Source organism: Cherax quadricarinatus, chromosome 18, assembly GCF_038502225.1.
Source record: "Cherax quadricarinatus isolate ZL_2023a chromosome 18, ASM3850222v1, whole genome shotgun sequence".
In the NCBI taxonomy this organism is placed as follows: Eukaryota; Metazoa; Arthropoda; class Malacostraca; order Decapoda; family Parastacidae; genus Cherax; species Cherax quadricarinatus.
Window position 1 is genome coordinate 40,775,490 of NC_091309.1, and position 22,718 is coordinate 40,798,207.

At 40.9% G+C, this 22,718-nt stretch overlaps 1 protein-coding gene across 3 annotated transcripts in view; it reads left to right on the plus strand.

Moving 5' to 3' along the window:
• Nucleotides 1-22,718, plus strand: part of LOC128689246 (peroxisomal N(1)-acetyl-spermine/spermidine oxidase-like) — a 504,316-nt gene that overhangs the window by 476,919 nt on the left and 4,679 nt on the right. For all 3 annotated transcript variants that reach the window (XM_070086437.1, XM_070086436.1, XM_070086438.1), the window contains one exon: nt 6,268-6,383. In XM_070086437.1, coding sequence (XP_069942538.1) covers nt 6,268-6,383 — 116 coding nt within the window. The remainder of the gene's footprint in view (nt 1-6,267; nt 6,384-22,718) is intronic.

Sequence of the window (22,718 nt, forward strand, 5' to 3'; positions counted from 1 at the left end):
ACAAGAAACAGATGATTGCTGATGTTATGAATGAAAAGAAGTTGGATGTCCTGGCCCTAAGCGAAACAAAGCTGAAGGGGGTAGGAGAGTTTCAGTGGGGGGAAATAAATGGGATTAAATCTGGAGTATCTGAGAGAGTTAGAGCAAAGGAAGGGGTAGCAGTAATGTTAAATGATCAGTTATGGAAGGAGAAAAGAGAATATGAATGTGTAAATTCAAGAATTATGTGGATTAAAGTAAAGGTTGGATGCGAGAAGTGGGTCATAATAAGCGTGTATGCACCTGGAGAAGAGAGGAATGCAGAGGAGAGAGAGAGATTTTGGGAGATGTTAAGTGAATGTATAGGAGCCTTTGAACCAAGTGAGAGAGTAATTGTGGTAGGGGACTTGAATGCTAAAGTAGGAGAAACTTTTAGAGAGGGTGTGGTAGGTAAGTTTGGGGTGCCAGGTGTAAATGATAATGGGAGCCCTTTGATTGAACTTTGTATAGAAAGGGGTTTAGTTATAGGTAATACATATTTTAAGAAAAAGAGGATAAATAAGTATACACGATATGATGTAGGGCGAAATGACAGTAGTTTGTTGGATTATGTATTGGTAGATAAAAGACTGTTGAGTAGACTTCAGGATGTACATGTTTATAGAGGGGCCACAGATATATCAGATCACTTTCTAGTTGTAGCTACACTGAGAGTAAAAGGTAGATGGGATACAAGGAGAATAGAAGCATCAGGGAAGAGAGAGGTGAAGGTTTATAAACTAAAAGAGGAGGCAGTTAGGGTAAGATATAAACAGCTATTGGAGGATAGATGGGCTAATGAGAGCATAGGCAATGGGGTCGAAGAGGTATGGGGTAGGTTTAAAAATGTAGTGTTAGAGTGTTCAGCAGAAGTTTGTGGTTACAGGAAAGTGGGTGCAGGAGGGAAGAGGAGCGATTGGTGGAATGATGATGTAAAGAGAGTAGTAAGGGAGAAAAAGTTAGCATATGAGAAGTTTTTACAAAGTAGAAGTGATGCAAGGAGGGAAGAGTATATGGAGAAAAAGAGAGAGGTTAAGAGAGTGGTGAAGCAATGTAAAAAGAGAGCAAATGAGAGAGTGGGTGAGATGTTATCAACAAATTTTGTTGAAAATAAGAAAAAGTTTTGGAGTGAGATTAACAAGTTAAGAAAGCCTAGAGAACAAATTGATTTGTCAGTTAAAAATAGGAGAGGAGAGTTATTAAATGGAGAGTTAGAGGTATTGGGAAGATGGAAGGAATATTTTGAGGAATTGTTAAATGTTGATGAAGATAGGGAAGCTGTGATTTCGTGTATAGGGCAAGGAGGAATAACATCTTGTAGGAGTGAGGAAGAGCCAGTTGTGAGTGTGGGGGAAGTTCGTGAGGCAGTAGGTAAAATGAAAGGGGGTAAGGCAGCCGGGATTGATGGGATAAAGATAGAAATGTTAAAAGCAGGTGGGGATATAGTTTTGGAGTGGTTGGTGCAATTATTTAATAAATGTATGGAAGAGGGTAAGGTACCTAGGGATTGGCAGAGAGCATGCATAGTTCCTTTGTATAAAGGCAAAGGGGATAAAAGAGAGTGCAAAAATTATAGGGGGATAAGTCTGTTGAGTGTACCTGGTAAAGTGTATGGTAGAGTTATAATTGAAAGAATTAAGAGTAAGACGGAGAATAGGATAGCAGATGAACAAGGAGGCTTTAGGAAAGGTAGGGGGTGTGTGGACCAGGTGTTTACAGTGAAACATATAAGTGAACAGTATTTAGATAAGGCTAAAGAGGTCTTTGTGGCATTTATGGATTTGGAAAAGGCGTATGACAGGGTGGATAGGGGGGCAATGTGGCAGATGTTGCAAGTGTATGGTGTAGGAGGTAGGTTACTGAAAGCAGTGAAGAGTTTTTACGAGGATAGTGAGGCTCAAGTTAGAGTATGTAGGAAAGAGGGAAATTTTTTCCCAGTAAAAGTAGGCCTTAGACAAGGATGTGTGATGTCACCGTGGTTGTTTAATATATTTATAGATGGGGTTGTAAGAGAAGTAAATGCGAGGGTCTTGGCAAGAGGCGTGGAGTTAAAAGATAAAGAATCACACACAAAGTGGGAGTTGTCACAGCTGCTCTTTGCTGATGACACTGTGCTCTTGGGAGATTCTGAAGAGAAGTTGCAGAGATTGGTGGATGAATTTGGTAGGGTGTGCAAAAGAAGAAAATTAAAGGTGAATACAGGAAAGAGTAAGGTTATGAGGATAACAAAAAGATTAGGTGATGAAAGATTGAATATCAGATTGGAGGGAGAGAGTATGGAGGAGGTGAACGTATTCAGATATTTGGGAGTGGACGTGTCAGCGGATGGGTCTATGAAAGATGAGGTGAATCATAGAATTGATGAGGGAAAAAGAGTGAGTGGTGCACTTAGGAGTCTGTGGATTATTATTATAATCAAGGGGGAAGCGCTAAACCCGGAGGATTATACAGCGCCTGGGGGGGGGGATGTGGAAGGCATTCAGGCTTAATTCGGGGAACTGGAGCACAGATCCAATTCCCTAAATCAAGAGCCCCTCACCAACATCAAGGAACCTTCCTTGAGGGGGGGAGGAGTCTGTGGAGACAAAGAACTTTGTCCTTGGAGGCAAAGAGGGGAATGTATGAGAGTATAGTTTTACCAACGCTCTTATATGGGTGTGAAGCGTGGGTGATGAATGTTGCAGCGAGGAGAAGGCTGGAGGCAGTGGAGATGTCATGTCTGAGGGCAATGTGTGGTGTGAATATAATGCAGAGAATTCGTAGTTTGGAAGTTAGGAGGAGGTGCGGGATTACCAAAACTGTTGTCCAGAGGGCTGAGGAAGGGTTGTTGAGGTGGTTCGGACATGTAGAGAGAATGGAGCGAAACAGAATAACTTCAAGAGTGTATCAGTCTGTAGTGGAAGGAAGGCGGGGTAGGGGTCGGCCTAGGAAGGGTTGGAGGGAGGGGGTAAAGGAGGTTTTGTGTGCGAGGGGCTTAGACTTCCAGCAGGCATGCGTGAGCGTGTTTGATAGGAGTGAATGGAGACAAATGGTTTTTAATACTTGACGTGCTGTTGGAGTGTGAGCAAAGTAACATTTATGAAGGGATTCAGGGAAACCGGCAGGCCGGACTTGAGTCCTGGAGATGGGAAGTACAGTGCCTGCACTCTGAAGGAGGGGTGTTAATGTTGCAGTTTAAAAACTGTAGTGTAAAGCACCCTTCTGGCAAGACAGTGATGGAGTGAATGATGGTGAAAGTTTTTCTTTTTCGGGCCACCCTGCCTTGGTGGGAATCGGCCGGTGTGATAAAAAAAAAAAAATATATATATATATATATATATATATATATATATATATATATATTATAGGTAGTAGGTTGGTAGACAGCAACCACCCAGGGAGGTACTACCGTCCTGCCAAGTGAGTGTAAAACGAAAGCCTGTAATTGTTTTACATGATGGTAGGATTGCTGGTGTCCTTTTTTCTGTCTCATGAACATGCAAGATTTCAGGTACGTCTTGCTACTTCTACTTACACTTAGGTCACACTACACATACATGTACAAGCACATATATACACACCCCTCTGGGTTTTCTTCTATTTTCTTTCTAGTTCTTATTCTTGTTTATTTCCTCTTATCTCCATGGGGAAGTGGAACAGAATTCTTCCTCCGTAAGCCATGCGTGTTGTAAGAGGCAACTAAAATGCCGGGAGCAAGGGGCTAGTAACCTCTTCTCCTGTATATATTACTAAATGTAAAAGGAGAAACTTTCGTTTTTCCTTTTGGGCCACCCCGCCTCGGTGGGATACGGCCGGTGTGTTGAAAGAAAGAAAAGATATATATATATATATAATATATATATATATATATATATATATATATGTATATGTATATATATATATATATACTGTATATATATATATATATATATATATATATATATATATATATATATATATATATATATATATATATATATATATATATATATATACATGTATATATACAGGGAACCCCTGACTTATGATATTAATCCGTTCCAGAGAGTACATAGTAAGACAAAATGATTGTAAGTCGAATTAATTTTCCCGATAAATAATGGAAAACAAATTAATCCGTTCAAGACACCCAAAAGTATGAAAAAAAAAGATTTTACCACATGAAATATACATTTTCCTACACACAAAAAGGATACATGCACAATATATATTGTGCACAATATATATTGTGCATGTACTAGTTTATTAAACGAAGAATATATCATACTTACCTTTATTGAAGATGTGGTGATGAGTGATGAGACACTGTGTCCTGTGAGTGCCTTTTCCTCCTGAGTAATGTAGGTGCTGTTTGGCATTTTCTTACAGAACAGGCCTTATCACACTGTGTATGGTGGTAGATGGTGGTAGTGGTTGTGATGGTGGTAGAGGGTGGTAGTGATGGTGGTAGAGGGTGATAGTGGTTGTGATGGTGGTAGAGGGTGGAAGTGGTAGTGATGGTGGTAAATGGTGGTAGAGGGTGGTAGTGATGGTGGTAGAGGGTGATAGTGGTTGTGATGGTGGTAGAGGGTGGTAGTGGTAGTGATGGTGGTAGAGGGTGGTACTGGGTGTGATGGTGGTAAAGGGTGGTAGAGGGTGGTAGTGATGGTGGTAGAGGGTGGTCCAGAGTGTGAGCAAAGTAACATTTATGAAGGGGTTCAGGGAAACCGGCAGGCCGGACTTGAGTCCTGGAGATGGGAAGTACAGTGCCTGCACCCTGAAGGAGGGGTGTTAATGTTGCAGTCTAAAAACTGTAATGTAAAGCACCCTTCTGGCAAGACAGTGATGGAGTGAATGATGGTGAAAGTTTTTCTTTTTCGGGCCACCCTGCCTTGGTGGGAATCGGCCAGTGTGATAATAATAATAATAATAAAAAAAAAAAAAAATATAAAATATGAAATAACTTTTAAAAATACTTGAAATTTTGGAGTTTACAGACATAATGGAGAAACTTAGTGCTTACGGATCTCACAGAGAATGTAAACAAACCAGGTGGGGCGCGGTGACCATATTAGAAAGTCAGGATAGTGAGTTTTGGTCATAATTTTAAATGACCATATTAGCGGAAAGCGAAATGCCGTAAAGCAGGTCCCTACTGTAAATGCTAGGGTGTTGGGGAGACGGGTGGGATTAAATTATGGGAGTTGACACAGTTACTTTTTGCTGATTATACTGTGCTTATGGGTGATTCTAAAGAAAAGTTGCAAAGGTTAGTGGACGAGTTTGGGAGGGTGTATAAAGGTAGAAAGTTGAATGTGAACATAGATAAGAGTAAGGTGGTGATGGTATCAAATGATTTAGATAAAAAAAAAAATTGGATATCAAATTGGGGAGGAGGAGTATAGAAGAAGTGAATGTTTTCAGATATTAGGGAGTTGATGTGTCAGTGGATGGGTTTATGAAGGATGAGGTTAACCATAGATTTGATAAGGGAAAAAAGATGAGTGGTGCGTTGAGGTATATGTGGAGACAAAAAACGTTATCAATGGAGGAAAAGAAGCGAATGTATGAAAGTATGGTGGTACCAACACTCTTATATGGGTGTGAAGCTTGGGTTGTAAATGCTGCAGCGAGGAGGCGGTTGAAGGCAGTGGAGATGGCCTGTCTAAGGGCAATGTGTGGTGTAAATATTATGCAGAAAATTCTAAGTGTGGAAATTAGGAGGTGTGGAGTTAATAAAAGTATTAGTCAGAGGGCTGAAGAGGGGATGTTTAGAACTGATGGTCAAGTAGGATGCAGTCCCTGTACCTATGTTAGTCTGGACTTCACCTAGTCTCAGAAGACATAGAAGACAACATTTTCTACACCTGATATAATCAATCAAGTCATATTACTAAAGAGACAAGTGACTTAAGGATATCACAAGATTTTCCACAAAGTTGTAAAGTAATGGATTAATTTACAATAGCAGATAGTAAATTCTATAGTCATAAGTAGGTTTATTAAGCTTTATAATAGACTAGATACTGAAGATAGAACACAATAAGCTTAACTTTGCTATTTTAGCTACAAACTGGTAATTGCATGCAAAACTAACCTTAGTTAATCTTTATGTGGCTTCTAATTTCTTTTGAATTACAGTGTTGATTATATCTGCACATATATAGAGGAGCTTGAGTATATATTTGTTCTATACAAACACTTCTAAATTGTACTGCTTCTAAATTTGTAGCAGTTTGATGATATTTCAGATAATTTATTAACTTATATGATAGTTAAGTTGTGCTTCAGGTTCCAGTATTGGTATTAGCCGGAGAAGCCAACAGCCGAGCTCATTACTCCACTGTTCATGGTGCACTGCAGAATGGAATAGAGCAGACTGGACATTATGTCAACTCTCATAGGAGGTAAAGTTCTTATGGTATTTTAATTGCTGGATATCAAAATTTCTTAATTTATTAGACAGTATGACAGTAAATGTTTTTTTCCATTTCTGTTCCTGAGATATCCATTTATTTATTTATTTATTTATTTATTTATTTATTTATTAACAATTTGAGCATACATACAGAGGTACAAAAAAATACAGATAAGAGCAGCATGTCAAAGCCACTTATACTATGCATAGCATTACGGGCTGGCTTAAAATTAACTAAGCAATGATGAAATCAGTGATAATACATTATTGTAAACAGATAACTATAAAGCACAAATGAGTATTACAAAGACAGGTCATATGGTTGCATGCATTGTTGTACATTCAGTCGTATGGAGTATTCTGTTAGGTAGTGTATTTAAAAAATACTAAAGTTAGATTGGGTTTTAGGTTTAACATTTATGTGATATAATTGTGAGAAACATTTAAGATATACAATTTATAAGGTTCAGTTATTCAGTATTTATTTGGTTTTGGGTGAGTAAGTGATCTTTGAGAAGAGACTTGAATTTATAAACAGGTAGTGTTTCTTTTATATTTACAGGTAATGAATTCCAGATTTTAGGGCCTTTTATGTGCATTGTTTTTGCATAGTGTGAGATGGACACGAGGAACATCAAAGAGTGATCTGTGCCTTGTGTTATGGTCATGTGTTCTGTTGAGGTTGGCAAGGAGATGTTTGAGGGGAGGGTTAATATCAGATTTAAGTGTTCTATGTATGTAATAGGTGCAGTAATAAGTATAGATGTTTTGTATGGTGAGTAGGTTTAGTGTATTGAATATTGGTGGAGTGTGCTGCCTGTAGTGAGAATTTGTTATCATTCTAACTGCAGCCTTTTGTTGGGTAATTAGTGGTCTGAGATGGTTAATTGTTGTTGAGCCCCATGCACAAATTCCATAGGTGAGATAGGGGTAAATAAGAGAGTGATATAGGGCCAGGAGGGCTGACTGTGGAACACAGTACCGTATCTTCGATAGTATGCCTACAGTCTTGGAAATTTTCTTAGAAATTTGTTGTATATGTGTATGAAATTTGAGTCTATTATCAAGGTGGATTCCTAAGAATTTTCCCTCTGTTAGCTTTGTGATAGGTGATCCGTTTATCATTATGTTAAGAGGAACATCTGTAGCTCTGTTACCAAACTGAATGAAGTAGGTTTTGTCAATGTTTAGTGTAAGTTTGTTAGTCCTCATCCAGGTAGATATTTTCTGTAATTCGGTATTTACAGTATTGGCTAGCGTGACTGGGCTCGGGTGAGAGAAGACGTATGTAGTGTCATCTGCAAATAGTGTGGGTTTGAGTAATTGCGAAGCATTTGGAAGGTCATTTATGTATAGGAGAAAGAGAAGAGGGCCAAGGACACTTCCCTGTGGGACACCAACTGTAATTGGTTGCGCAGAAGAGTTTGCCCCATTTGCGTACACATATTGGCTTCTGTTGCCGAGGTATGACTTCAGGTAGTTGAGGGAGTGCCCTCTTATACCATAGTGTGACAATTTTACGTGGAGCAAGTCATGGTCATGGTCAACTGTATCAAAAGCTTTACGTAAGTCAATGAAGATCCCCAGTGGGACTTCTTTTTTTTCTATTGCAGTGTATATATGTTCTAGCATGTGTATAATAGCATCATTAGTATTTTCATTAGGCCTGAATCCAAATTGGCAGGGGTTGAGTATGTTTTGGGAGATAAGGTAGGAGTAGATTCGTTTATGAATTAATTTTTCGAAGATTTTTGAGAGAGGGTGTAAGTTGGATATTGGCCTATAGTTATTCAACTCTGTTTGGTCTCCTCCTTTGTGGATCGGGGTGACCCTTGCTATTTTGAGTACTGTAGGGAAGGTGGAGGATTCAATGGATTTGTTAAAGAGTGTTGCAATGATTGGTGATAGCACTTGTGACACTTTTTTGTATATAAAGGGTGGTAAGGTATTTAAATCTGCCTTGTTTTTTAGTGCGTTGATAATAAGGGAGACTTCGTATGGGTTAGTCGGAGCTAGGAACAGTGTGTCAGTGTGTTCGGGTAGTTGCCAGTGAGGTAGTCATTTGGTGGGGTATCTGAGCTTGGGATTTTATTGGCAAGGTTTTGTCCTATAGTGGAGAAGAAATCATTGAGTCTGCTGTTTCTGTTGGTGGGAGTTGGGGTTCATCTGATTTTGCTAATTTTATTTCGCTATTTCGTGATATCTTTTTTGTTCCCAGAATTTCTGATAGGGTTTTCCAGGTCTTTTTTATATCACCTCGTAAGTTGGATAATCTGTTCTCATAATACATTTTTTTTGCCCTTCTTATCAGGCTGGTTAGGATTGACGAGTAACGTTTTCTTTGGTCTCTGGTTATGTGACCCTTTCTGTACTGTTTTTCATATTGGTGTTTTGTATTTATGGATTTGAGAATGCTGGGTGTTAGCCAGGGACTGTTCAGTCTCTTAGCTGTCATCTGTTTAGTTTTTTTAGGGCAGTGCTTGTTATAGAGGTATTGGGTCTTTTTTAGAAAATTATTAATACATTCGTCAATATCTGTATAGATTTCTAGCTCAGTGTGCCAATCAATGTTTGCTACTGCTGTTGTGAAGTTATTAACCCTTTCAGGGTCCAAGGCCCAAATCTGGAGTCACGCACCAGTGTCCAAGAATTTTCAAAAAAAAAAATTTGTTATTTTTTCTTATGAAATCGTAGAGAATCTTTTTGTGAAGGTAATAAAACAAAAAGTACGAAATTTGGTGGAAAATTGACGAAATTATGCTCTCGCGAATTTTGATGTGTCAGCGATATTTACGAATCGGCGATTTTGCCGACTTTGACTCCCATTTTAGGCCAATTACATTATTCCAATCAACCAAATTCTTAGCTATTTCACTAGTATTACTTCTATTCTATCGATTGAGCACAAGAAATCGCCAAGTCAACTGTTTCAACTACAAAATAAAGTGATCGGAAATTGTTAATTTGGCCAATTTAACACAAAGTTCAAAATATTCCAATTTCAAAATAGGGTCCAGAATAAACAATGTAGGCATTCCTGGCACTAAACTAACATTTCCTCTGTTCATTAGTCATGTTTTGAGGCTTTACAAATAAATTCCATTTTGATTTTTTATTCACATAATGAATTTTTATTCACACCAAAAAATAGAAGATTTACTGCTATGCAATACTGTAATAATTGTATAAATATCATCACCATATTTGTGAATGTATATTAGACCCACCAGCTGACGTGTATTAGACGTGTGAGGTCGTTTGTTTACTCTTGAATATCGGCAAAAATTTAACATTTCCGCTACTTTGAGCTCAGTTTCAAGCCATTTCCAGTGCTAAAACCAATCAAAATCATCTCTATTTCTGTAATATGTCTTCCATTCTATCAAATGAGACCAAGAAATCGCAAATACAACTATAAAAAACATACGAAAAAACACTGCAAAGTTGCTGTTTTAATCGAAAAATCATGATTTCATTTTTTTTCTCTCATTATACACAGTGTGCTGCAGGATCTGTTTTATGTGGTGCACACATACCACATAGATGTATTCTCTCATATCTAGGCCCAAATGTACCACTCACAGTTTATCAGAGTGAGCTGAGCTCATGGCGTAGATCTACGGTTTGGACACTCACCATAAAGCCGTAGATCTACGGGACGGACCCTGAAAGGGTTAATGGCTGCCTCATTGTGAAGTCTGAAGGTGACTTTAGTAGTGTCTTGGGGTAGTTTACCAAGAGTTGTTATGAGGAAAGTAGGGTAGTGGTCTGTGGTATTATCTGTAATTATGCCTGATTTTAAAGGGGATATGGTGTTGGTCCAGATGTGGTCAAGTAGGGAAACACTAGTCTCTGTAACTCTTGTAGGTTTTGTTACTGTTGGTAGTAACATACAGTTACTCATTGTGTTTGTGAATTCGGTAACGTGTGGGTCCTGGTCTTGCAGGAGATTTATATTGAAGTCACCTGAGAGTAGTAAGTGATCTTTGTTCATGCGTGCATCAGTTATCATACTTCCTAGGTTTTGACTAAATTGGCTAATGTTTGACTGTGGAACTCTGTAGATGTTTATCAATGTGAGAGGTTTTTGTAGGTATTTGGATTTGAATTTAGCTATTATATATTCCCCATGTTCATCCCTTATGCAAGTATTAGTGATACATTCTAGTGGGTCTGAGTAGTATATGGCTGTGCCACCCCCTTGTTGGACTGGCCTACAGTTGTGTATGGTTGTGTAACCAGGAATGGCATAGACATCTGTACTATCAGGCTTTAGCCAGGTTTCAGTTAGTGTAATGATGGACATATTGGCATGCAAGGAATTTAGTAATGCTATGAGGTCATCGTAATGCTTGCTTAAAGATCTGATATTGTAGTTAAAGATAGTTATGTTGTTGTTGGCACTGAGAAGTGCCTTTGATTGTTCTGCAGTGTAGTAATTACAGTAACTGTTTGATTCATTTAAGTCATTAAATAAGAGGTTGGTATCAGGATCAATGCTTGTAATCATAAGATTTGTAGTGAATCTATAGTTAGAATTAAGTATAAAACAAAGTAAAAAGTCTTAAGCTAAAAAATAGCACCTGAATTATTTAACAAATGTAAAATAATGAGCTAAGGTAGTTTTTTTTTTTTTAAGCTAAAATAAAGGAGACAATATAAAAGGGACTAATACAAATAAAGTGATGATCAAATAATGGAGCTTGGGAATATGATAGTAGGTAGTACTGTAAAGGTAATTTTTTAAAGTTAGAATTATAGTATAAAATTATAATATAAAAGGGACTAATATAGGTTGTGGTAAACAATAAAGTGGTAATCAAATAAATGAGCTTTGGAATATAATGGCAAAATTGTGAACTTATTCTACTTTAGCACCTGAGAATAGCACCTTGATTATTTTAACAATTGTGAATATATAAACTAGGGTAGTTATATAAATCTAAAATAAAGGAGAAAATATATAAGGGACTAAAATTAAGTAATGGTAAACAAAGTTAAATGGACAGATGGTAGGAATTATAATATAAACTTATAATATAAAAATACAATTTGAAATGGTACTTGCAATTGCACTAGAGTCTGGTATAGGTTGTTGACAAGATCAAGATTATAACTAGATTTAAATTGACAAAATAAAATTCACAATTAAAGTACCAAAAGAATAATAGTAAAAAAATAACAATGGTAATGTCTTGGTTATAATATGATAGTAAGATGGTAGACAGGTACCCAGGTACACAGGTACAAAGGATAATATAAAGGTTGGGGTTGAATATACAAACTTGAAAATTTGGCAACAAAATGTTATGGGAAGTATAAGATAATGTTTAATGTACAAAAGTAAAATTGACTGGTAGTAAATATGGTGTTTAATAAAATTTTAGTAAGTAATAATGATTACAAAAAAAGTGAAAAAGTAATGTTTATTTCATTCAATATTGCACTGGTAGTTATACTTGAGGTTATATGGCAGTACAAGGTAATTAAGAGTAATCTAAGATAGTAAATGTGGTATTAAAACAGGTGAAGGTAATTAGACAAGTAATGGTTATTAAATGTCAAAAATGTTAAGAGTAAATTGAAATTTTAGTAAAAATGATAATTATTAATTTTAATAAGTAATATCAATTGATAGTATTTAAAAAAATATGAGGTAGTAATATGGACAGAGAAAGTATCCATAATAACAAATTGTAAACAATTCACAGATTTGACCTTGGATGGAGTGCGTGGTGTTTGAATCCAAGGTCTTACTGTTCTGAGATTGTTAGCCAGTTGTTTAAGCCACTGTATCACTGATATTATTATTATAATCAAGGGGGAAGCGCTAAACCCGGAGGATTATACAGCACCTGGGGGGGGGATGTGGAAGGCATTCAGGCTTAATTCGGGGAACTGGAGCACAGATCTAATTCCCTAAATCAAGAGCCCCTCACCAACATCAAGGAACCTTCCTTGAGGGGTGTATCACTGATAGCCACAAGAATTTTCCAACCAGAATTGCTAAGTTATCATATGAGAGGTTTTTACAAAGTAGAAGTGATACAAAGCAGGAGTAGTATATGGAGAGAAAGAGAGGTTAAGAGAGTGGCAAAGGAATGTAAAAGGAACAAATGAGAGAGTGGGTGAGATGTTATCAACAAATTTTGCTGAGAATAAGCAAAAGTTTTGGAGTGAGATTAATAAGTTGAGAAAGCCTAGGGAACAACTGGATTTGACAGTTAAAAAATAGGAGAGGAGAGTTATTATATGGAAATTTAGAGGTATCAGGAAGATGGAGGGAATATATTGAGGAACTGTTAAATGTTGATGAAGATAGGGAAGCTGTGATTTCGTGTACTGGGCAGGGGGGGTATAACATCTTGTAGTTGTGAGGAAGAGCCAGTTGTGAGTGTGGGAGGCAGTGGGTAGATTGAAAAGGGGTAAAGCAGCTGGGATTGATAGGATAAAAACAAATATGTGGAGGCAGTGGGTAGATGGAAAAGGGGTAAAGCAGCTGGGATTGATATGATAAAAGCAAATGTTAAAAGCAGGTGGGGATATAGTTTTGGAGTGGTTAGTGTTTTTATTTAATAAATGTAAGGAAGAGGGTAAGGTACCTAGGGATTGGCAGAGAGCATGCATAGTGCCTTTGTATAAAGGCAAAGGGGACAAAGGAGAGTACCTGGTAAAGTGTATGGTAGTTATTATTGAAAGAATTAAGAGGAAGATGGAGAGCAGGACTGCAGAGGAACAAGGAGGCTTCAGGAAGGGTTGGGGGTGTGTAGACCAAGTGTTCTCAGCAAAACATAGGTGAACAGTATTTAGATTAGGGTAAGAAGTTTTTGTGGCATTTATGGATTTGGAAAAGGCATATGATAGGGTGGATAGGGGCAGATGATGCAAATGTATGGAATAGGAGGTAGGTTACTGAAAGCAGTGAATTATTATTATAATCAAAAAGAAGCGCTAAGCCACAAGGGCTATACAGCGCTGCAGGGTAGGGAAGGAAGCGAGGGTATTGGATGGCAGAAGGGAGGAGGGATGATCAGTAGGTTACAGAAAACAGCGGGGAAGGGGATAGTACGGGGGTAGGGGGTAGCAAGAGATTGAAGTAGAAAGGGCTGAAGGTATCAGAATTTGTGAAGTAAGTCAGTTGTTGTCAAAAAGTCAATGAGAGAGTCTGGATGAAAGGTGGGTCCATCAGCGAGAAGGGAAGGTAAAGAGAGAGCAGCAGAGCGAAGATGACGACGGAGGTAAATTCTGCGTGCTCGTTGATAAAGTGGGCAGTCCAACAGAATGTGGCTGACTGATAATGGAACTTGGCAATTCTCACAGAGAGGAGCAGGGCGCCTCTCCATGAGATATCCATGAGTAAGACGAGTATGGCCAATGCGAAGACGGGAGAGAGTAGTCTCCCAACCTCGACACTGGTGATAAGAAGACGGCCAGTAACCTATACTCGGTTTAATAGATTGAAGTTTGTTGCCGAGCATAGTAGTCCAACGTTGTTGCCAACGGGTGTGAAGTTGGGAAGATATTGCAGCAAAATAGTCCATAAATGGAATACCTCTACATGAAACTGGTAGGTCATGTACTGCTGACCGCGCAGCAGTGTCTGCCTGTTCATTGCCCTGTACGTCAACATGACCAGGGACCCAACAAAAAACAATATCTTTATGCTTGGTAAAGATGCGGCGTAGCCAAAGTTGGATACAGAGAACTAAGGGGTGAGGTGTATCAAATTTCTGTATAGCCTGTAAAGCACTAAAGGAGTCTGAGACAACCACAAATGATGACACAGGCATAGATGTAATACGGATAAGTGCTGTAAGGATGGCATACAATTCAGCAGTAAAAATACTAGCCGAAGATAGTAAATGCCCTTGTACGACGTTGTCCGGAAACACTGCTGCGAATCCTATGCCGTCAGAAGACTTAGAGCCATCTGTGTACACAGCAATGGCATGAGAATGAGAGTGAAAGTGGTCAAGAAAATGAGAGCGGGAAGCGACCGTAGACAGTTGGGCTTTCGAGCAAGGGAGAGAGAAAGAACAGACTCGAACAGCTGGAACTTCCCAGGGGGGTAGGGAAAAGTGAGATGCTACATGTACATAGAAAGGTGGTAATTGAAGAGAAGACAAGAGCGAATGAAGGCGAAGAGAGAAGGGACGGAGTAAACAGGGGCGGCGAACAAATAAAGAATGTCTACTAATATCAGTGACCATTCTATAAATGGAAGGATTGCGGAGATCATGAGAGCGTACATAGTAGCGAAGGCAATGGGCATCACGGCGATCGGATAAGGATGGAACGTTCGCTTCTGCATAGAGGCTCTCGACAGGGGAGGAGCGAAAAGCACCAAGGCATAAATGTAATCCTTGGTGATGAATGGGGTTAAGGCTAGAGAGAGTAGTAGGAGATGCCGCTGAATAGATCTGGTCACCATAATCAAGTTTCGATAAGATAAGGGTGGAATGTAGGAGAAGGAGGGTTCGACGATCAGCTCCCCATGAAAGATGAGCAAGGGTTTTAACCCTTTGAGGGTCGACAGGCCCTCTCCGAAACTCGTTCTCAGGGTCGGCCAAATTTAAAAAAAAAAAAAATTATTTTTTCTTATGAAAAAATAGTTTTTTTTTTTCTAAACATTATAGGATAAACAAAAAAAATTTACCATCAATACTTACGGAGATATGGACGCATGAAGTTTGCAGAAAATGAGCCGCGTATGGCGACTGCCGCTCACCCGGTAAACTTTAGTTTACTTGTATTTGAAGATTTGTTGTTTTTTTCACCATTTTATTTTTTCACATAACTTATGTGGCCTATGAGACCAAAGTAAGGTGCAATGTACATATATACACTCGTTGTATACAACACAATAAGCACACAAACATAATTATCAATATATTGTTTACAAAACTTGTTTACAAAAACAAACAATACAAAACATTGTTTATTATTATTGTTCTATAATATATATACCAATATACAGTCACTGAACATATTCCTATTAGTTCTGCAGCTTGTGGAACTCTGAAACATGGTGTCATACACAATGGTGTTTTATCTTTCTCCCTCATTCTATCTCTTTCAATCTGTCTCTCTCTTTCTATCTGTCTGTCTATCTCTGTCTCACAAGTACACATAAATACAAGTATACATAGTATAAATTACCTAGGATAACCCAAGAAATCCAGACAAAGTGCTATACTCTGCTTGAAGATGTGAGTAAAAGTGATGACACAGTCTTGTGGCTCTCTGAGACAGAGAGCTAGACGGATAGACAGATAGACAGGGAGCTTGACAGACAGAAATGTTAGTGTACCAGTACCAGTGTACTAGTGTTCCACCCTCCTCCTCCTCTTCTTCCTCTTCCTCCTCTTCCCCCTACTCTTCCTCTTCCTCCTCCTCCTCCTCTTCCTCCTACTCTTCCTCCTCCTCTTCCTCTTATTCCTCTTCCTCCTACTCTTCCTCCTCCTCCTCTTCCCCCTACTCTTCCTCCTTCTCCTTCTCCTCCTCCATAGTGTAAATTACCAGGAGTCGGCAGCTGTCAAAATGACATATTGTCTCATTACTCACTCCCCCTCCCGCCTGTCAAAACAATGGGGTCGGATGCTGCTTCCCTTCCTCCATTCTATCTAATTATCTTTCTCCCTCATTCTATCTGTCTGTTTATCTCTGTCTCACAGGTACACATAAATACAAGTATACATAGTATAAATTACCTAGGATAACCCAAGAAACCCAGACAAAGTGCTATACTCTGCTTGAAGATGTGAGTAAAAGTGATGACGCAGTCTTGTGGCTCTCTGAGACAGAGAGCTAGACGGATAGACAGGGAGCTTGACAGACAGGCAAATAGACAGAAATGTTAGTATACCAGCAAAAACAAAGGGAGGGCGATGTTCATCTCATCTTTTGGTATGGGCTACACCCTCATTTACCCTCATCAAACGTCAGCGCTTATCAGATGTTATCTCCCCTTATCTTGTTACTGTCATGGGTGAACATTTATTATTACATATTATTATTATTATTACCTATTATTATTATTATGTATTATTATTATTATGTATTATTATTATTATGTATTATTATTATTATGTATTATTGTTATCATTACGTATTCTTCTTCTTCCTCCTCCTCCTCTTCTTCTTCCTCCTCCTCCTCCTCCTCTTCTTCCTCCTCCTCCTCCTCTTCTTCTTCCTCCTCCTCCTCTGCCTCCTCCTCCTCTTGCCTCCTCCTCCTCTTGCCTCCTCCTCCTCTGCCTCCTCCTCCTCCTCCATTCTTGGAACAAGTTTGAAGAGCTTGTAGTTCATAATCACTATCACTATCATCACCAATGCTCACATCTGAGTCTGGGATTTTGGAAAATAGGAGTTTCCTCTTTGATTCTGGTACAACTGAACGTGAACAAGACGGCCCAGCACCAGAGGTGGAAGGGTGTGGGTTGTCTGGGTTTTCCTCACTATTACCCATATTATGGTCATTAGTTTCGGTCAAAACCTCACCAGAACCTTGAAACTCATCTTCACTGTCACTTCCATCTGTATTAGAACTGTCACTGGGGAACAAAAGTGTCCCAATTCGCCGAGGAGTGAGGAACTTCTTACCTCAGGGCATGGTGGAAATTGTGTACTATGATGGCATTCCCACAATGCACCACTGGGTCCCAGATTTTTTTCCTACTGCGCACACCCACCACACAGACCCATTCTCTCACATCTAGGCTTATCAGCCATTTCCTGCGAGATTTGAGGCCGCTAGAATTTATGCGTACTAGTACGTCAAAAAACCCTACGCGTAAGACGTACTAGTACGACCAAAACCCTCAAAGGGTTAAGGAGGTTCAGCCGGCTGTGGTAATGTGAGGTTTCCAGGATAACCTACGATCAAAGAGGAGGCCCAGAAACTTGACTGTATCACGTTCAGGGATACGGGAGCCATAGAGGTACAAAGGATAATCGGAGATGACAGAGCGTCTAGTGAAAGTAATTTGGTGGGTTTTAGTGCTGGAAAATTTAAACCCACGTGTGGTGGCCCAATTGGAAACACGGTCGACTGCATGCTGGAGAGAAACTGTAATAAGGTGACAGTCAGCGCCTGCACAGGCAATAGCGAAGTCATCAACATAGAGTGATGACCAAATATTTGATGGAAGACTAGAGGCCAAATCATTAATAGCAAGGAGAAAAAGTGTTGTGCTCAGAACACATCCCTGGGGGGCACCTTCAGCTTGGATAAAGTCCGGGGAGAGCACATTATTAACCCGAACACGGAAATGCCTGTCAGTTAAAAAGTTCTTAAGGAAGGATGGTAGATTGCCTCGAAGGCCTAAGGAGTGGGCTTGGGCTAAAATATTATACCTCCAAGTTGTGTCATATGCCTTCTCAAGGTCAAAAAATATGGCAATAACTGAGTGGTTATTCGCAAAGGCGTTACGAACATACGTATCCAAGCGTAGTAAGGGGTCTATGGTAGAACGTCCCTTACGAAAGCCATATTGATGAGTGGAGAGACTGTTGTGTGTCTCTAAATACCACAATAAACGTCTATTTACTAGGCGTTCCATCACTTTGCAAACTGCACTGGTAAGAGCAGTGGGACGATAGTGGGAGGTTTCATGTCCCGTAGTGCCTGGTTTGCAGAAAGGGAGAACAATGGCGGATTTCCACAGCTGTGGAAGAACTCCTTGTGGCCAAATAAGATTGTAAAGGCATAATAGGACTGCAAGGGCTGACTGATGTAAATGTTGTAGCATACGAATATGAATGTCGTCGGGCCCAGCTGCCGATGATTGGCAAGCTAAGAGTGTTGCCTCCAGTTCTTGAAGTGTAAAAGGCACATTATACTGTTCTTCTCTGAGAGAAGAAAAGTCCAAGGGTGCTAACTCTTTGGCAGACTTTGCGGAAAGAAATGAGGGGCATAGATGGAGTCCCTGAGAAATACGGACCAGATGATTGCCAATTTCATTGGCAACATCTAGTGGGTTTGCTATATCAACACCGGCAACCCGCAGAACAGGAGCCGGGTCAGGAGAATATTTACCACTCAGTTTTCGTACTTTTTTCCAGACTGCACTCATAGAGGAAGCAGAGGTGATGGTGGAGACATAATCTCGCCAGCAATTGCGTTTAGCGTCACGGATGACACGGCGAGCGATCGCACGCTTCTGCTTAAATTCAAGAAGTCTCTCTGTGGTTCTATTGTACCGGTACCTGCCCCATGCAGCTCGTTTCAAACGTACTGCACGAGCACAAGCAGGAGACCACCAAGGCACGCATTTCTGAGAATGCCTGCCCGAAGTTTGGGGTATAGAATGAGAAGCTGCGGTTAAAACGGAGGACGAGAAGAGGTGTAAAAGCTCATCGATGGAGGATGAAGAAGGAACCTCTCTAAAAACAGTTAGGTGTGAGTAAAGGTTCCAATTTGCCTGATCAAATTGCCAGCGTGGGATGTGAAGAGGTGGTGAATATGAAGGGGAAGTAAGAATGATTGGGAAATGATCGCTGTCATGTAAGTCCGGAAGAACAGACCAAGTGAAGTCTAATGCGGCGGAGGAAGAGCAGACTGAGAGATCGATGCAAGAGAGAGTGTGAGTCCGAGGATCAAAATGGGTGTGAGTACCTGTATTTAAAACATGGAGGGGGTGGGTGGAAAGAAAAGCCTCTAACTGAATGCCACGGGAATCACAGTGAGACCCCCCCAGAGGAAATGGTGGGCATTAAAATCACCAAGTAACAGAATCGGTGGTGGTAATGACGAAACAAGAAAGGCAATATCCGGAATAGATAATGCCCGAGAAGGATGGGCCAGTAGGCCTTCTGCAGTGTTCCTTCATTCTTCTTATGTTCTTATAAAGAACAGAGCGTATACCACCTATGCAAGTGGATACGGGCTGCTGTGTAATGCAGCGACGTACGAACAAATAGCTGATGGTACAGAATATCAGTGCGTAGAAGAAGGGCACTTTCATTAAAGGTCCCATCAGGAAAAGGATCTGAAGAATACAATAAATTATAGCCTGAGATGGGAGAGATAACAGCAGAGTGTAATTTTGGTTCCTGTAAGCAAACACCAACAGGGCAAAACTGGGAGAGTAACATCTGAAGCTCACCCCGATTACCCCTGAGGCCGCGTATATTCCACTGTAAATAGGCCATGATTGGCAATGATAAAGATACCTGAAATCCGCAGGTAAGGGTTCCTACGGACTAGAGGGGTTAGAAAAGTCCACATGCGGAGGCAGTGGTAAACGTTCAAGCAGCGAAGGAACGGTGCGCTGTGAAGAAAGGAGTTGCGCAGATGGAGTAGAGGAGACAGAAGGAGCGGAGGGTGGATCAGTGTCCATTGATGGTTTGGTCTCTGCAATATATTCAGAGATTGCTTCAAGTGTTTCAGAATTCAGAGACGTCGTATGGGAGACAATATTGGAAATGGTAGGGGGAGGATGAGTAAAGATTGGAACTGTAATGGACTGTACCAAGGTAGGGGGGATGGAAGGGTGGAGGGAACTGGAGAAGTGTGGAAGGGGACAGAAGAGGCAGAAACCTGGGAGGTGGCAGAAGAGGAAGAAACTTGGGAGGGAACAGGGGAGGAAGGTACAGTACGAGGAGGAGGGTGAACCTCTACACTTGTAACGGAGCCAGTGAGAGGGGGAGAACCAGGTACAGAGACAGGGAAGGGAAAATGAGGAGGTGGAAGATGGGTAGGAGGTGTTAACGGACCTTTTTTTGACTTTTGAGAAGTAGAGGGACGATTGGGAGGAGGTGTCATACGAGATCTCGTCGCTACTGAGGCTTGTGAGAGAGAACACGAAGAAGCAAGATCAGACTGAGACGTTGAAGTAGGGACGTCTGAGCCGAGGACAGCAAAAGAATTAGCTACAGGAGTGACTATGGGAGAGGTAACCACAGAGGTGGGTGCAGAAGATGGGATACCAGAAGTGGGGGGACGTTTTGAAACACGGGAATAAGAAACACGAGGTAGTCTCCCTTGGAGGCGGAGATGAGAAACTGCCATGGTATAAGGGAGACCTTCTGCCTCTTTGAGGTAACGGATTTCCCGCTCGTTTAAGTAGACTTGACAACGGCGAGAGTACGAAGGGTGAGCCTCATGACAATTAAGGCAAGAGGGAGGTCGATTGCAAGACGTATTAGAATGGTCATCGGCACCACAGACTGGGCATTCGGCAATAGATCTGCAATATTTCGCTGGATGGCCAAATCGCCAGCAATTTCTACACTGTTGCGGTGTAGGGATCACCTTTCGAACTTGTAACCGATGTCCTGCTACATAAACTGAGGATGGGAGTTCACGGCTGTCAAAAGTTAAACGAGCCACATTACTAGGGTATCGTCTCCGCCCGCGGGCAGGAAGAACGTAAGTGTCTACCTTGAGGATTGGGAGATCTTGGAGTTCCAGCTGTTCAAGAATGTCAGTGCCACATGTCTGGAAATTTTGTTGAACTATGGTATGGGGCAGAATAATGGTACCACTACAAGAATTGAGGGAATGATGCTTTTCAATAGTTACAGGAACACTATCGATATGGGAAAGACGAGAAAGCTCATGAGCCTGGGTAGCATTCTGTACGGTGACGATGCGCGTACCGCTCTTAAGAGCATGAAAAGAAATATCTTTACCAACATGGCGTAGGAGTGCCTTGCCAATACTGTGGTCAGAAAAATAGGCAGTAGAGGAAGTCGGTCGTAAAGTGAAGAATTTAGTCCATTGTGCAGTCTGAAACTGAGCGTGGAAAGGTAGTGAAGGACATGTCGATCTTTTCTGAGAAGAACGAGAAGGTGGAGAAGTATCATCAGCAGGTAATTGTCATTGTCGTTTAGGGGTGGGACCAGAGTTGGTCCGATGTGGAACGGGTCGGCGATTCGAAAATTGCCGCACCGTAGAGGGAGAGGCCGGAAGCATAGTCAGAGGAGAGCGAAGGTCAGATAAATCGAAGGAGTCAGTCGAGGCCTCAGTACCTGAAGCGGGTGAGGAAACAGCACCGGCAAGAGGTACAGAGGCATGAGGAGTGTCCGAAGAGTGGTCCAAAGACGAGGCGGGGTCAGAACGGGGTGCGGGATCAAGAAGGGGCCCGGGGGTAGCAGGTTCATGGACTAGGGCTGCCATGGTTAGGTTACTTCTTTCTTTTTGTTTTTAAGAAAAAAAAAAGAAAGAAGAAAAGAAAATAAAAATAAAAAAAAAAGAATAAAAAAAGGGGGGACCAGGGAGGGATAGTTCCTAGGAGGAATGAAAGGGCCAGAAATCTCCCTCCGCGCCCAAGAGGACCTCAGCACCGCAAGTAGCGCAGATGCAGCATGGAACCCGTGCCATACCCTACCCATCATGCCAGTAAACCGGCAATCCGGGATAGCAACCTCACATCTGCCGAGCTACCTCGGTGGACAAAAGAGAGGGCGGCCGGAAATCCGCCACAAAGCATACCTCCTTCGGCCACCACCCCCGGAATCCGAAAGGTGGCTTCCAGAGATACACCCGTCGCCCGAGAGACACCCAAAGCCACCCTCCGGGATACCGGAGAGGGATCAGGACATCCCCAGGCAATCCAGATTCCATGGCAAACTACGCCACCGCCAAGAACCTTAATGGAATGGGATGGACCCCGGTACCTTTTCCCCTACCTAGGAACTAGCGTGCCTGTGGAAAAAAAAAAAAAAAAAAGGAAGGGCAAAAGGGAGGGGTGGGGAGGAGGAGGAGGAAAGGAAAAAGGGGAGGATGGGATAGGGAACAGGGGATTGGGGGGTAATTAGGTTCAGTCTGAGGAAGTAGACCGACAGGTCTAATTCCTCAAACCAAGAGCCTCTTCACCATGCCAAGGAGCCCCCCTTGAAGAGGTGAAAGCAGTGAAGATTATTATTATAATCAAAAAGAATGAAAGCAGTGAAGAGTTTTTATTAGGATAGTGAGGCTCAGGTTAGAGTTTGTAGGAGAGAGGGAGATTATTTTCCAGTAAAAGTAGGCCTTAGATGGATGTGTGATGTCACAATGGTTGTTCAGTATATTTATAGATGGAGTTGTAAGAGAAGTGAATGCTCGGGGGGTTGGCAAGAGGCATGGGATTAAAAGATAAAGAATCGAACACAAAGTGGGAGTTGTCACAGTTGCTCTATGCTGATGACACTGTACTTTTGGGAGATTCTGAAGAGAAGTTGTAGAGGTTGGTGGATGAGCTTGGTAGGGTATGTAAAAGAAGGAAATTAAAAGTGAATACAGGAAAGAGTAAGGTGATGAAGATAACAAAAAAATATAGGTAGTGAAAGATTGGATATAAGATTGGAGGGAGGAAGTGAATGTATTCATATATTTGATAGTGGA